The sequence below is a fragment of the Cnephaeus nilssonii genome (assembly GCF_951640355.1).
Source record: "Cnephaeus nilssonii genome assembly, chromosome: 11".
Lineage (NCBI taxonomy): Eukaryota > Metazoa > Chordata > Mammalia > Chiroptera > Vespertilionidae > Cnephaeus > Cnephaeus nilssonii.
In genome coordinates, this window is record NC_137082.1 from 30,613,267 (window position 1) to 30,630,536 (window position 17,270).

General features: G+C 40.8%; 1 protein-coding gene across 3 annotated transcripts in view; it reads right to left on the bottom strand.

The window, feature by feature from the left end:
- PTPRA (protein tyrosine phosphatase receptor type A) overlaps positions 1 to 17,270 on the bottom strand; it is a 142,217-nt gene that overhangs the window by 32,797 nt on the left and 92,150 nt on the right. For 2 of the 3 annotated variants that reach the window (XM_079784900.1, XM_079784901.1), the window contains 3 exons: positions 9,838 to 9,922; positions 8,005 to 8,078; positions 7,660 to 7,796 (listed from right to left, as the gene is read on the bottom strand). In XM_079784900.1, the coding sequence (XP_079641026.1) occupies positions 7,660 to 7,796; positions 8,005 to 8,078; positions 9,838 to 9,922 (296 nt within the window). Of the gene's footprint in view, positions 1 to 7,659; positions 7,797 to 8,004; positions 8,079 to 9,837; positions 9,923 to 13,910; positions 13,935 to 17,270 lie in introns of those variants that run through there. The other variant, XM_079784902.1, reaches the window with a different exon arrangement.

Sequence of the window (17,270 nt, forward strand, 5' to 3'; positions counted from 1 at the left end):
GCATTTCCCTTGTACTGACTAGTGTAAAACTCAGATGTCAGCTGGCACCTTCTCTGCCCCTTGGAAACTCTGAAACCCCAATTCCCTAGAATGTTGAATTCAAAGCCCTTGACACAGCACCTGCTAATTTCCTATTAGCCTTTGGCTCCAATTCATTTGTTTAGAGACAACTCATCAATGTAGATGCTACTTTGCTTCTACCTCACTCCAATGTCACACAGTCCTGTCACCAGATTACACACACAAGCCTTTTCATCTGGAAATCCAAGAATTAAGCTCTTAAAGATGTAGGATCCTGAACAATGGGGTGTCACATCTTGTAATGCACAGATTTTAACCGTCTCACTAGTTCCACCTCATTCCTTCTCTTCTCGCTCCCTATCCCCTTCCTCTCAGGAGCTAACCAAATTTTTGTGTGTGTGTGTGTGTGTGTGTGTGTGTGTGTGTTTTAAACTTGAACATGCTTTAGGGACCTCAATAAGTAACTTTTCAAAATGTTTCTTTTAAACAAATTCAGTGCTTCCTTCTAAGACAAATACTAGTCAATAAAAAAGTTGCAGCTTATAAGTCTAGGACAAACACAATCTCATGGAACTTTCAACCATGGTAGGGTTTCATCAAGATGCTACACTCTCTTTTTAAAAAGCCTGTCAAATATCTGAAAACAACTGTTGTGTCCTATGCCCATTGTTCCTTCAGCTGTTCACCCCCATGGTACATTTTTTCTCCAAAACAACTTCCCATTCCTTTTCACAGAGCCCTGACCATAAGACTCCTGGCATAGTTCAAGCTAGGGACATCAACTCTTTATTCTACATGCAGTATATCCACCCTAAATCTAAGTTCCATTAGCTTTATTTACCATATATTTTTTTAAACCTCTGCTTTAAAAAACGTTATAAAAAGAATATGCTTGTTGTAAAAGTCAGTCAAATAAATTCAGAAGAAAGAGGAAATTCCCTATCATGTCTCTCCTACATTCTACTTTCCCTTATAGGTAACCCATTGCTCACAGTTCACAGTATTCTTCTTCCAGATTTAAAAAAATGCATTAATACACTCATACATTTTTAAAGGGGGTATTATACCATGTATAGTCATCTGTAATGTGTTTTCTTTATTAACAGTACAACTTAGATCTTTCTATGCCAAAACATTTATTTTAATAACAGTACAGAATTTCATAATGGACACAAGAACTCATTTAGCCATTCTGCTATTTGATAGATATCTACTTTTTATTTTATTTACTATTAGAAATAATGCTGTAATGAGCATCTACATACAAATACATATTTGGTTTTCTATTAGAGTCTTAGAAGTCAGGTCAGATAGTGTAGATATTTAAAATTTGCTTGATACTGTTAAATCATCCTTCCAATGCTATGCCAATTTGAACTCTTTCTACCTGTCAATGACAGTATATGATATCAGTCTTTTAAAATTTTCATATCTGACAGGCTCAAAATAATGGTTAGTTTTAATCTTGCCTTCCCTGATGACTAGATATAGTTGAGCTTTTTTTCATGTTTATAGACCTTTTATTTTTCTGTGACTTGCCAATTTTGCAATAGCAATGTTTACTGTTACCTCACAGGTTTGTAGAAGCTCTATATATTATGGAATATTCTGTCTACCTGTGGCATATAGCTTCTCCCAGTTGGCCACTTTTTATGGAGACATTTTTCATAGAGACATTTAACATTTTAAATATATTTCAATCTATTCCATTTGGGGCTGAATCTTGTGTTTTGCTTAGAAAGGTCCTCCTTACTCCATGACCATAAAAATACTATTCTATGATAGTAGACACAAATTGGTGTGTTTGTCCTAAGTGTTATCCGTCAGCCTCTTTCCTGATAGGGCTGACTGATGCAAGCACAGTCACACTTGCCCCACACTGTGCCAACCAGATTCTCTTTGCCAGGACTTTGAAAGCAGCAGAGGCTTCCTGAAAGGACCCTAGAGCCAGCAGAACAGGGCCTGCTCTGCCCAAGGGCTGGTAGCCTACCTCATCTTTCGGTTCTGTCAACTTCTCCAATGTCTCCCCAACTGACAGTTTTGTTGTTTTGCTTCATTTAGTTGTATTGACTTCTCTGGTTTTTAAATAAAGGACCTTAACTGACTTAGCAGTTAATATGAGTGAGTGGGTTGTAGTTGAGAAACTGATGGGAGAAATGTGGGTGATGTAAATCTGATTCTTGTGTTCAGATAAAGAGAAAGAACTTCAGTTATTGATTGAGTCACCTGGAATGTGTTTCAGCTGGTGGTAAAGGGGTGGGAGAATTCCAATTAAAAGTAGATGAGAGCCGAAACCGGTTTGGCTCAGTGGATAGAGCGTCGGTCTGCGAACTGAAAGGTCCCGGGTTCGATTCCGGTCAAGGGCATGTACATTGGTTGCGGGCACATCCCCGGTGGGGGGTGTGCAGGAGGCAGCTGGTCGATGTTTCTCTCTCATCGATGTTTCTAGCTCTCTATCCCTCTCCCTTCCTCTCTGTGAAAAATCAATAAAATATATTAAAAAAAAAAGTAGATGAGAAATGTTGACACTGACGCGTAGAATTATTTCTGACAATATCGGGTAACAAAATAAGAAAAAGCCCAGCTCCAATATCAAATGCTCACCTCCACAAACAGTGCAAGGCTCAGGGCCTTTCTATGACTGTGCTATGTTTTTTGCTGAACCAAATGATAACATTTCAGAATTTTGCTGGTTGCTAAATATTAATGACAATGGAATTCACATCTTTCGTGGGTTGCTTGTGTGCAAGACAGGGCCTTGGTGAGACAATTGAAATAATGCTGAAAGGCAACAGAGGAGTTGGCGAAGGCAAACTTCTAAAAATCTCTCTACTGTATCTTGTTTTCATGATGAAAAGTTCTATGCAACCCAGCTCTCACTGCTCATGGATATAAGGATGCAAGCATAACACAACCTAGAGGGTAAAATACATAAACAAGGTAGAAAAGCAAGGAGCTAATAGAAGAAACTGAAGTAATTAATTGAGTTAGGTCATTAAATACCTCCAAAAAAGGAAAGGAGAGCTTAATTTTTGTATAAGGTCAATTTGTAATTATGGTATGGTTAACTAAACTTCTGAGTTAGTGTAACAGCTCAGGAAACTGGCCAGCGTTCTAATGGTGGGCTAGGTTGGCCAGTGAAAACCTGGGCTGAATTGGATTCAGCTAGGTAACAATGAAAAGTCAGAAAATTCTTGGCACAAAGTAGAGATCAGTGTTATAAGGGATCCAACAGGCTCAACCTTCTTACTGATACTTTCACCATGTCCTTGATGGGATCCACAAGTGCCTTGCTAGAGGGTGTACACTTCTTTCAGAAGTGCTTTCCTGGCTGTCTTTACCACAGTGAGATGCTGGTGGTAGGGACTGGCTTCAAAATGGGATTTTTGATCTTAGTGGGATGGAAGGAGCCTCAGAGGCCATAGTCACCAAGGCTCAAACATTTCTGGTTTTGGATAATTCATTGTGAAGCTCCCAATAAAGGAAATGAGAGGCAGCTAGCCCAGGTCAGTTGAGGAGGCCTAACTAGACTGCCATGCTAGAGAAAGGATCCCTTCTCTACCCAACTCCCAGGCCTGGGTCAGTTTAGAGACTCAGAGCACTTCAATGATGGGCACATGTAAGGAAGATCCTTCCACAGAACATCAACATGCATATACCATGAACCATCATCTTCATTTCCCCCTAAGATTCTGCAGCCATTTGCCATGGTAACTTCACTAGGTAAAGGGGAATCACCATTTGGGGTCTGGCCTTGAGCTAACTAATTCCTGAGAACCCAGAATGTCATTATTTTATGCCAGCTAGAATGGAGCTTTTGCTGGCCAGCTGATGGAAGGAGTTTTGGCCTGAACTGGCCTCACATTAGGAACAAAGTATTTTTCCAATGTATGGTTAGAATAGATAGATATCTATAGCAAGCAGCAAAATATCCACACTAGACTACCTGAAGCCTTTGGATAAGGACTATTACAGTAGCAAGAGCAAATGTAAATTGCTGGAGCAGCAATCTCTACCAAATGTAAGTCCCTAGGTGAGTCACAGAAATCCTAAGTGATATAGAAGACTTAAAAGTTGCAGGATAATGATGAGATAATCCATTTATATGTCTAAGTTTAGTGATGGCATAAAATGAATGCTCAATAACTACTAGCATTAGCTATTCTGATGCTTCCTATTACCCTCTATGCAAGCTACCAACTACACTAACACAAAAGACTAATTTTTTAAGATGTCAGTAGATTATAACCATGAAACATGTGGAGCCATAGATTTGCAGTTGCTTTTCCAGATGTACTCTCCTTCCTATAGATTAACTTAACCCCTAGTATCTGGAATATCACTATTAATGAGGCAAGTGCACGTTTTTACCCCTTTATGGTACACAATGACTACATGAAAGAATTTCCCTTTCTCAAGGCAGAAGCAGCCCCAGTAATAAGTCATTTTGACCTTTGCTATAACCTGGTTTATTAGGATTTTGTCTTACTGTTTCACAGGAGATAACCTTGACAAAGCTGAGAGGCCTTGAAGAGCAGATACTGTGTATCTTAGATGTACATGCTAGACATAAAAATACAGTGGTCTGCCACCTCAGTCAAGTTTTCTGAAAGTCAAAGGCTTTCGCATGTGAGGATATCCACTAAAGGACAAGTTGCTGCTTCCCCCTATCCCCACCCCAAAGGAGGAGTCATGTTTGCTGGGCCATTTTGGATTTTGGAAACAGCATATAACACATGTTGATGCCCTGCTTTGACTCATTTATCGAGTAATCTGAAAACAGAAGGCTCTCCAGCTGATCAAGGCCATGGAGAAACTGGCATATGGGGCCCCAGGTGTCTGGGTAAAGTTGAGCAGGAGAATCATATTAGAAAACCTTAAGATTTGGGAACAAGACCATGATCTTGTCAGCATACTCTGGTAGAGAATGTAAGTCTAACCATGGGACACTAGATAATGACTTCAACTAAGTATTATGTGATTCAACAAGCCATAAATTTGGACATGTCTAGCAAAATTCCACCACCAGCTGGAAGTGATGTGTACGGAACATTTGCCACACACCCACTCCCTTTAATAGGCACCTCTGACTTCCCGATGATTTCAACAGTTGACTGACAAAGAAAAACATCCAGCCTAGTGTACAAATGGCTCTGAGACATGCTAGCCCATTCTAGAGGTAGACTGCTGTGGGATAATTGACTTAAGGAATGGCCCAGAATGATATAAAAGAGAAATCCTTCTAATGAACAGAACTTCAAGCAAGGCATTTCACTATCTACTTCATTGGCAGTCAGGATCTAAACCGATCCCGAGGTAGTAGACAACTGAAATAAAAAAGATAGGAACTAGTTATGCTCTTCCCAGATGGCACTCATTGCTAACAACCAAGGAGATCTTGATTACCTATTTCCCTTAATATCCCAGTGTGGCCCAATGAGTCCATGAATATAGTGGCCATGGTAGCCTGGCAATTAGCTCTCACCACAATATCTACTGAATTTGCCTACTATGCCTCTAAGACACCACCTCTATTCAAGGATTTACTGGATTGCCTTATCATGGGATCTCAGTGACTATTACCTTCAAACAAAGACTTCATTTCACACAAAAAGAAGTATGGCCATGGGGACACATACTCCATTATCCAGAAACAGTTGGCACTACAGACTGTAAAACAGTAGTCATCTATTGGAGACCTAGTGATGGTGCTGAGGCTGTGGGCTTTCCATTTTTTTTTTTTTTTTAATCCTCACCTGAGAATATGTTTTTTTTTGTTTGTTTGTTTGAGAGAGAAACATTGATGTGAGGGAGAAAACATTGATCAGTTGCCTCCCAAATGCAACCCTCAACCTTTGGGTGTGGCACAACGCTCCAACAGACACCCCCCTTCCCCAGGCCAGGCCATTGCTGGGGTGCTATATTGTGGGACCAAGTCTCAAGCAACAATGAGCAAAAATGATGCTGTTTTTTCAACAGCCAGAAAAAAAGGGTCCAAGTTATTCTATTAAAACTCTTGCCCAGTAAACAGTCTTTTGCTTCAATTCTTGCCTCCCTCCCATCTATTCTCCACTTGGAGCTAATGATTTTCTTAGAGTGCAAATCTGACCAAACCCTTCACTGGTGGAGCAGATGAGTGGTGACCCACCCACTTGGTAATTGTCGCTCCTTTCCTTCTTGCTATTAGTGCTCCAATAATTTGGACTGGGTTCAGTCAGTTGCAGTAAGCCTATTTCTCCCTTGCTTATGACTGGTTTAAAAAGAAGCATGTGACAAGGGAAGTCTCCAGAAGCTTTTGGGAAAGTTTTTCTCATTGATAAAAGGAGACACACAGAAACAAACAGTCATCCTTTGTCCACTTGCCCTGGTGAAATCTCCATGTGGTGCCTTGAACTGGGGTAGCCATTTTGGTGTCACGAGGGGAGCCAGCCTAAGAGACAAAGCTGACACACAAGCTTCAGTTGAAAGGTGTAAGGAGACTGAGAGTTTACCAATGCCCAAGTTGGTTCTCTATGTCCTCAAATCCATTCCCCTTTCCCTAATCATGACCAGCTTACGTCAATCTATCAGCACCTCTGGTATCAACAGCTGCTGCAGCCCCTAACTGCAATCCCTGCACCTATTCTGATCTCCCCTTGGGCCGTTCTCTATATAGCGCCAGTCATTTTTTTCAAAATATAAACCAGGTTAGTCCATAGCTCTATTTCTTTCACGACAATCTATAAGATCTATGTCTGGCCTCATCTTCTTTCAGTTTCATCTCTTACTATTCTCTTGAGTCTCTGCCCTTCGGCCACATATAGCCCTTCTTTATTTTCTGAATGGGCCCTTCCCTCACCTACCCTCATTATTAACAGCCTACTCCTGCTAATTCCAGTGCCTGGAAAGTCGAGCTGCCCCTCCCACCCCCACCCCCCCACCCCCCCACCCCCCCACCCCCCCACCCCCGCTCCATTTCCCTTTCCCCAATGTCTTTGCCTTTGATTGGGTCTCAATGAAAACATCATTTCTTCAAGGAAGTTCTGACCTGGGATCAGAACCGATGGGCTAGAATCACCAACTGGTAGATTCACAAATACGTTCTGCTTTCTTGAGGGAGTTATAAAAAAAATATGAATATAAATTCCCAAGATGAGGCCTTTACTCTGCAGTCTGCCATGGTCCTCATTTTCCACACTGAGCTACTCCTTGTCTACTTAAGACACTCTGGGATCCCTAATCCAAACTCTAAAAGGCCACCGTTAATATAGGCTCCTACTACTATGCGCCAGTCCTTCATGTCCTATTATTGCTATCTGAACTTATTTTTTTGTTCTTATTTATAGACAGTGAATTTCTTGAGTGTAGAAACTAAATCTGTTTTTGCTCCCCAGCAAATCCCTGGCACATAGCACATATTAAATGCTTAATAAGTATTTATTAAACAAAGTAACAGATGTGATGATGAATGAATAGATGGATAGATAAGGGAGGTAAGACAAATTATTCATTTCCTGTCCATAATCACATAGGAAAGGAGTCAGAAGAACTTGGTAAACATTTTCTCACCTCTTAACCCATTAAAAACCTGTTTTCTCCCCCAAGACCTTAGGTCTGCCTTCCTCCCTGCTGACACACTAGTCTCAGCAAAGAACTCACGTTGAATTCCTCTCTGAAGAGTTTGTTGTCATCGGCCATTCTCCGGTTAATCTCCTCTTCCAGTTTATCTACGGGCAGAGGTGGATACTTCCTGTTGGTGCTTGGGGACCTGGCCAGAAGTGGCACACTCTGGGGTTCTGCAATGCACAAGGGGGAAGGTTAGTCATATCCCCTGGGGACTAGCCCTTCTCTGAAAACTAAATTGGGGATTCTATCTCATGGGCCGAGCTTCCAAGAACTAGAGCTGCTCTCTTCAAGTCTTCTTCCTTTTAGGACAGGGAAGTCACTAATTTCTTGTTTTTTCTTCTCCATGAAGGTTTCCCATGCCATTAAAGAGTTCCTTACCCACGTCCTCAGTGCGGCCATTGGATAAGCGGAAAGAATTGGAATGGCTTCCAGCTTGCTTGTATTTCTTAAACCTAATGAGAAAATGTGAAAAACTAAGCACAGAGGCAGAAGAGACCAATCATTGGCTTTGTATTTCCACTTATCAATTCAGCCTTTCTAAATCTTCTTTACCAAATAAATGGGCTCTTAAAAAAAAATGTTTTTTACTCACCTCAGAGAGGAAGAGGGAGAGGGGGGGGGGGGGGGGCGGGGGGAGAGAGAGAGAAAGAAACATGAATGATGAGAAAGAATCATTAATCGGCTGCCTCCTGCACACCCCCGACTGGGGACTGAGCCTGCAACCCGGGCATGTGCCCTGACCAGGAATCGAACCTGGGACTCTTCAATCCGAAGGCCAGCGCTCTATCTACTGAGCCAAACCAGCTAGGGTTAAACAGGCTCTTTTAAGAGACAGGTCCTGCACGTGCTAAGGCAGCTCCATTCCATGGTGCTCCTGCTCACCCTCAGCACACTAGAAAAGCAGTCGCCAACCTTTCGGACCTCGAGGACCACCAATGGTCCACGGACCACTGGTTGGTGACCACTGTACTAGAATCCAACCCAGGTATCCCAAGAGTATATTCTAGCTTGTGTGACTCTGTGCAGCTCCAGTTCCAGAACTCCCTGGAGATCAGAGTCATACCAGGTGCAAAAAGGATGAGTGGGTAGAATATAGTAGGGGGAAGGGAGTAGATAAGAATATCCATATCAGCCCTAACCGGTTTGGCTCAGTGCATAAAGCGTAGCCTGCAGACTGAAGGGTCCCAGGTTCGATTCTGGTCAGGGGCATGTAACTTGATTGTGGGCACATCCCCAGTATGTGCAGGAGGCAGCTGACTGATGTTTCTCTCTCATCAATGTTTCTAACTCTCTATCCCTCTTCCTTCCTCTCTGTAAAAAAAATCAATAAAATATATATTTTTAAAAAATCAATAAAATACATATTTTAAAAAAAAGAATATCCATATCAAACAAAAATCCTGTTATTTTCCCAGTGCAACCAGGGAAAAGACCAGAGTTTCAGACTGGGTGAGCACAGGTCTGGTCTCAAGTCTCCTGCAGGATGGTGGATACACATGACAAATTATAGGGGTGTCCAAGGTTCCCCTCTCTTTATATCTGCAGAACAGAAAGAGTACACAGAGCAGCTTAAGCCAAAGATAAGGGCAAAGTTACACCTAATTAGTCAGGGCAGTAGGAAGATAACAAACGCACTTCCCTCTTCTCTCTCTTGGGTTCCCCTTTCTTGCTTTTGTTCCCTGTTTGAGTAGTATTATCTGGAGGACCTTGAAAGAAAGTCAGAAAGGGGAACCCTATAACTCACATGGTTTAGTTCAGTATGCCACAAGGAGTCCTAGAGGGGTTTGGGGACAAAGCCCCAAGTATAAGTATTTTATATGCTTTATTATATAGAGACCAGGGGACTTTTAGGGGTTGCTTCAATAGGGCTAGATACGAAGATCTTAAACACCTATCAGTAATAATACAGACTGTGGCTTCTTCCCTCAACCTCCAAACCACCATCCTGGACTTTAGATTGCAGTCGAGTTGGGGGGCTGGACTTGGATAGGTGGAAGCCAAGAGAAGGGGCTGGATCTTGAGGAACACTATGTAGCGCTTTTAAATAATTTCTAAGTAGAATTTTAATCTTAGGAGCACTATCCTGAGTCATTTCCCTCTATCCTCTTAATTATCCTTATCCTACTGTCTTCTGAACTGTGTTGGCTTGAGGCCCTGGGGTTACTGAAATAGAGTCCATGAGAATGGAGAAGCATTAGCTCACATGCTCACCTTAACATGTACAGAACTATGATAATAAAGACGATCACTAGCAGAGAGGACAGGGCCACCATCACTGCAATAATTGGCGTCTCATCTGAAATTGAGAAAAGAAAACATGTCATTACCATTGTGTGCAATGGAGGGCTCAAGTTGATTGCTCAGGGAAATACCCAGGAAGAAGGGCTCATTCAATGCTTCTGTAGAGACAGGGCTTGGACAGAGTGAGTGAGAGAGACAACACTTCCTACTGCTACCCTATCTCTGCTTATCACACATTTGTTTTCCGTCTCCCTGCATCTAAAAAAAATATTTTTATTGATTACAGAGGGAAAGGGAGAGGAAGAGAGAGATAGAAATATCAATGATGAGAGAGAACCACTGATTGGCTGCCTCCTGCTGGGGACCGAGCCCACAATCCGGACATATGCCCTTGACCGAAATCAAACCCGGGACCCTTCAGTCTGCAGGCTGATGCTCTATCCACTGAACAAAACTGGCTAGAGCTGTCTCCCTGCATTTGAATAAAAGCTCTTTGAAGGCATAGACTGTTTTGTTCATTGCTATAGAGCCTAAAACAGAGCTTAGTACATAAACAAATAAATATCTGAAAGCATGAACACATCCAATCTTGATGGCAATCTAGGTATGAGGGTCAACAACATACTCTCTCCCCAGCCTTAATAGGCTCCACCTAGAGGAAGACAGGAGATAAAAGAATTTTCCTATCATAAACTCAGATTGTTTCCTGGCATAGAGAATACGGTTCCTGATTAAAGCAGGCAGACATTATTAGATCCTTAAGCACTATGTATCCAAAATGCTGGTACTCTTTTCTACTTCTTTCCACAGCCAGAATCCCAACTACAGCAAGATATGGCTTAGAGATATATTGGAAGGCAGGTCCTTGGATTTCCATTTCCTAGGGCCTGGCTTCCTTTCCATCCAACACTTAGCCTTCTTTCTTATGGCAGCTAACCAGGTGCTGACTCATTCTCCTCTACTCTCATGCCCCTACCACCAACTACACAAGGTCTTGAGTTTGTAACTATCTTAATCATTTTCCATCCTACTAAAAGGGAGGACAAGTCCCTCCCATGTGAAAGTCAATCCTGTCACACATCTATTACTGTTACCTCAAAGACTTGTCTTCTTGACCTCATTTACCCTCCTCTAGTCACCAACAGCCCCATGCTTCACAGTTAACTTCTCACAACAGTTGTCTTATAAAACAGTCATTTTCTCTAATTCTTTACCTCTGGATAACTCCTTAGCCTATTTTGTTCTTGACTCCTACCTCACTGCTCCATTTAAACTGTTCATCAAGCCCAGCAGGTGTGGCTCAGTGGATGAGCATGGACCAATGATGAACCAGGAGATCAACGGTTCAATTCCCAGTCAGGGCACATGCCTGGGTTGCGGGCTTGATCCCCTGTGGGGGCATGCAGGAGGCAGCCGGACAATGATTCTCTCTCATCACTGATGTTTCTATCTCTCTCTCCCTCTCCCTTCCTCTCTGAAACCAATAAAAATATATTTTAAAAAATAAACAAACTGCTCATCAAGAACACACAAATGGCATATTCCCAAATCCAATGGAAACATTCCCATTCACACCTGATTCAACCTCTTAGCAGCATTCATTAAAAAAATATTTATAGGACAGCAATTGTATGCCAGGCACTGTTCTAGACCATGGGGAAAGAAAAGTGAGGGGATACTGTTCATTAACAAGTAAACACATAATTTCAGAAAGGGACAAGTGCTATGAAGAAAACAGTATGATTAATTCAAATGGCGGCAGAGTAAGTGGAAAGCACACTCACTTCCTCTCAGGATCAAATTGAAATTACAACTAAATTATAGAACCAATAAACCTGATAACCAACTGAACTAGCTAAACAGAAGTCTTGCCAAATCTTGGTCTGTTTTAGCCTGATGAACTCTGCTGGCCTCACCGTGACAACTCCCTGAGACCCCACCCACAACAAAGATCCCCAGGCCCCTAGTAGGTGGCAACTGGGCCTTGTTGTACCCTGAGACTTTAGCATCAGACCCAGTGCCAAGTCTTAATTTGTATCAACCTGGAGAACACCAATAGCCCCTACCTGGTGACTCACTGAGAAGCTATCACACAACTCACCTACCACCAGAGACTTTCAGTGACTTAGCCTAACAGGTAGCTGGTGGCAGATCTCAGGGTGTCTTGGGCCTTTTGCTGACTTGTCCCTGAACTTGGTGCCCATAGAAGGCAGCCTTGGTATGCAATTTGCCCTCTCTCATGCACACCCATGCCCAGCAGAGGCAACCACAAACCCAAACCATGGATTGCTTTGTAGCTCCAAACATGCAGCCGAGGGCCAGGCACGGGCAGCCCCTGATACTCATCTGCACCCGAGTCCTTCTCAAAGAGGCCCCAGAACCAACACACCTGGTGGTGGGCTTCAGACCACATCAGATCATGACCTAATTAGCTCCACAAGTGGCATACCCAAAAGGAGCTCTTGGTAGGCACCAGACCCTGCAGGCGTGAATTCCGTGTTGTGGGGTCAGGCCCCACACAGACGATAGTGCACTGTGGTTGGTGTTGATTCTCATAGTCAGTCAATCTGAGATTCAATCCCACTCATGGACAGGCCAACTGCAAGACTCAACTACAAAAGGAGGGCTCACACGACCCACACAAGACACATTCCTGGAGCACCTAGCACAGGTGACCAGGGAGACTGTGCCACTGAGCTCCACAAGGCACCTACTACATAAGGCCACAATACCAAGAATGGGAAACACAGCAGATATACCTAATACACAGAAACAAGTTCAGAGAGGCAGCCAAAATGGGGAGAGAAAAAAAAGCCACACACACACACAAAAAAGAGTAATCCCCAGTAAAAGAACTAAATGAAATGGAGGCAAGCAATCTACAAGATACAGAATTCAAAACAATGGTTATAAAAATGCTCAAAACACTTAGGGAAAGAATGGTTGAATTTAGGGAGAACTTAAGCAAATAGATATAGTAAACATAAAAAAGGACACAGAAATCATAAAAAAGAACCAGCCATGAATGAAAAATGCAATATCTGAAATGAAGAATATACTAAATGCAATCAATAACCTTAGGTAAAGCAGACAACTGAATCAGTGATTTGGAAGACAAAGTAGCAGAAAGCATACAATCAGAGCAGCAAAAGAGAAAAATAATTTTTTTTAAAAAATGAGGCTAGTTTGAGGAACTTCTGGAACAACATCAAGTAATAATATCTGCATCATTGGGTTCTAGACGGAGTTGAAAGAGAGCAAGAGACTGAGAATCTATTTAAAGAAAATAATGACTGAAAACTTCCCAAAACTGGTAAAGGAAAAAGACTCAAAAGTCCAGGAAGCAGAGAGTCCCAAACAAAATGAACCCAAAAAGGCCCACACCAGGACACATCAGAATTAAAATGGCAAAGGTTAAAGACAAAGAGAGAATCGTAAAAGCATCAAGAGAAAGACAGTTAGTTACCTACAAGGGATCTCCATAAGACTGTCAGCTGATTTCTCAACAGAAACATTTCAGGCCAGAAGGGACTGGGATGAAATATTCAACGTGATAAAAAGCAAGGACCTATAACAAAGACTACTCTACCCAGCAAGGCTATCATTTAAAATTGAAGGAGAAATAAAGAGCTTCACAGACAAGAAAAAACTAAACGAGTTTTCATTACCACCAAACCAATATTACACAAAAATGTTAAAGGGACTTCTTTAAGAAAAGAAGAAAAAAAGAGAAAGAACTAAATGCTCCAATTAGATATAGTATAGCTGAATGCATAAGAAAATAACAACCATATACAGGGTGGGGCAAAAGTTTATAGTTGTTTATATGGAAAATAATACAATAATTAATAAATAATATTACAAGAGTAAACTCTGTTTCACGTATTCACAACTGTAAACCTACTTTTGCCCCACCTTATATATGCTATCTACAACAGACCCACCTCAGAATGAAAGATATACACAGACTGAAAGTAAAGGGTTAGAAAAGGGTATTTCATGCAAATCAAAACAAAAGAAAAGGCTGGGGTAGCAATACTTACATCAGACAAAACAGACTTTAAAATAAAGGCTGTAATAAGAGACAAAGAAAGACATTACCTAATGATAAAGAGATCAATTCAACAAGAGCATAAAACCCTTGTAAACATTTATGTCCTCAACAACATAGGAGCACATAAATATATAAAGCAAATACTGGCCCTGGCCAGGTAGCTTGGTCAGTTGGAACATCATCCCATACACCAAAAGGTTGCAGGTTCGATTCCCGGTCAGGGCACATGTCTGGGTTACAGGTTGATCCCTAGTTAGGGTGCGTCTGGGAGGCAACTGACCATCAATTCTCTCTCACATCGATGTTTCCCTCTCCCTCTCTCTCCCCTCCCCACCCTCCCTTCCTCTCTTTCTAAAATCAATAAAAACATATACTCGGGTGAGGATTAAATAAATAAATAAAGCAAATATTGAGGGATATAAAGGGAGAGATCTACAGTAAAACAGTCACAGTAGGGGATTTTAATATTCTATTGACATAAATAAATAGTTCTTCCAGACAGAAAATCAATAAGGAAACAGTGGCCTTACATGATACTCTAAACCAGCTGGATTTAATTGATATTTTCAGAACATTTCACCCCAAAGCAACAGAATATACATTCTTTTCAGATGCACATGAAACATTTTCCAGGATAGATCACATATTAGGATGCAAAACAAGTCTCAATAAATTTAAGAACAATAAAATCATATCAAGCACCGTAATGGTTTAAAATTAGAAATCCATTATAAGAAAAAAACTGAAAAACACAAACACATGGAGGCTAAATAATATTTTACTAAAAATGAATAGGTTAACAATGAGATCAAAGGAAAACTTTCAAGAAATACCTGAGACAAATGAAAATGAAAACACAAAATCTATGGGACACAGCGAAAGCAGCCCTAAAAGGGAAATTCACAGAATTACAGGTCTATCTCAAGAAACAAAAAATATCAAGTAAACAATCATGCTATCTGATATCAAACTACTAGTATACTACAAGGCTGTAGTAGTCAAAACAGCATGGTACTAGCAAAAAACAAAAACAAAAAACAGACACATAAATCAATGGAACAGAATAAAGAGCCCAGAAATAAACTAACACCTATATGGTCAAGTACCATTTGACAAAAGAGGCAAGAACATGCAATAGGGTAAAGACAGTGTATTCAATAAATAGTATTTGAAACAGTGGACAGATAACATGCAAAAAATTAAATGAGACCACTTTCTTGCATTACATAACAGATTAAAGACTTAAACTAAGACTCAAAACCAAAAAATTCATAGAAGAAAACAAAGGTAGTAAAATCTCTGACATTTTTCTTAGCAATGTTTTTTTCTGATATATCTCCTCACACAGGGAAACGAAACAAAAACAAAGAAATGGGACTACATCAAACTAAAAAGGTTTTGCAGAGCAAAGGAAACCATCAGTAAACCATCTACCAAATGAGAGAAGATATTTGCCAATGATAATCTAGTAAGGGGTTAATATCCAAAATGTATAAAGAACTCATACAACTGAACACCAAAAAAAACACACCAAACAATCCAATTCAAAAATGGGCTGAGAACCTGAATGGACACTTTCCCCAAAAGGACATACAGATGTCACCTTGCCCATTTACAATAGTTTAGTGGATAGAGCATCGGCCTGCAGAATGAAGGGTCCCAGGTTCGATTCCGGTCAAGGGTACATGCCTGGGTTGTGGGCTTGATCCCCAGTGGGGGTTGTGCAGGAGGCAACCAATCAATGATTCTCTCACATCATTGATGTATCTCCCTCTCACTTCCTCTCTGAAATCAATAAAAAAAAAACCAAAAGGACATACACGTCTAATAGACATATAAAAAGATGCTCAATGTCACTAATCACCAGAGAAATGCAAATTCAAACCTCAATGAGATATCAACTCACACCTGTCAGAATGGCTATCATCAATAAATCAACAAACAATAAGTGTTGGCAAAAATGTGGAGAAAAGGGAACCCTCAAGCACTGTTGGTGGGAATGTAGCCACTATGGAAACCAGTATGGAGGGTCCTCAAAAATATTTAAAATGAAACTGCCGTATGGCCCAGCAATTCCACTTCTGGGTATTTATCCAAAGAAATCCAAAACACGAATTCAAAAGAATATATGCACTCCTATGTTCATTGCTGCATTATTTACATAGCCAAGATATGGAAGCAACCCAAATGCTCAATAGACAAGTGGATAAAAAAGTTGTGGTATATGTATACAATGGAATTTTACTCAGCCATAAAAAATAATGAAATCTTACCATTTGTGACAGCATGGATGGACCTAGAGGATATTATTCTAAGTGAAATAAGTCAGTCAAAGAAAGAGAAATTATTTCACTTACATGTGAACAAAATTGAAACAGACTCATACAGAGAACAGACTGACGGTTGTGTGTGTGCTTTGCAAGACTGGGTGATAAAGGTGAAGAAAAGGATTAAGAAGTACAAATTGGTAGTTAGAAAATAGTCCCAGGGAATATAGTTAACAATACTATGATAACTATGTATAATGCCAGGTGGGTACTGGAAATACTGGGGAGGGGGAAGCATTTTGTGAAGTATAAGATTGTCTGACCACTGTGCTCTATACCTGAAAATAATACTGAATGTAAACTGTAATTTAAAAAAAAATCAATAATTTAAAGAAAGAAAGAAAAGAATGGTAGGGAATTAGGGAGTGATGGGTAAGAAGGGGTAGATTTGGCTATTTTAGAGTAGTTTGGGAAGGCCTGAAGTGGTTATGCGGTCTACGTAATGTGAAGAAGTGAACCATGCAAATATTGGGCAAAGAGCTTTATAGGCACAAGGAACAGCCAAGCTCCTAAGAATAGCCCTTAGGAGCTTGGCAGGTTCAAAAACAACACAAATACCAGTAAAATGTTGCTGGAGAGGGAGGCAGGAGCCAGGAGACTTAGGACTTTGTAGGCCATTGTAGTGAGTGTGGATTTAATTCTGAATGTGATGAGAAACACTATGTGATTGAAGGGCTTTGAACATGGTAGAGAAATAACTGAATTTACATTCTTTTAAAAGTTCATCTAGCTAAATGACTCATAAACAGCAGTTATAAAGTGGGAGGTAATCCAGCGGAATATGGTCTTATGGATGCCAAAACAGTTTTTTAAGTAGAGAGTAATCAGTTCAATCTTATATTAGTGATAGATTAAGTAGGATGAAGATAGAGAAGTGAAACTGAATTTGACAAGGTGGCAGCTATTGGTAAACTTTTTAAGATTGGTGAGGAAGCCTAAATCGAGTGAAATAAAGAGGGAAAGAGGAGAGTAAGATACCGATTCCTTATGTGAAGTGAGGATTTTCACCATAAAGGAATGCA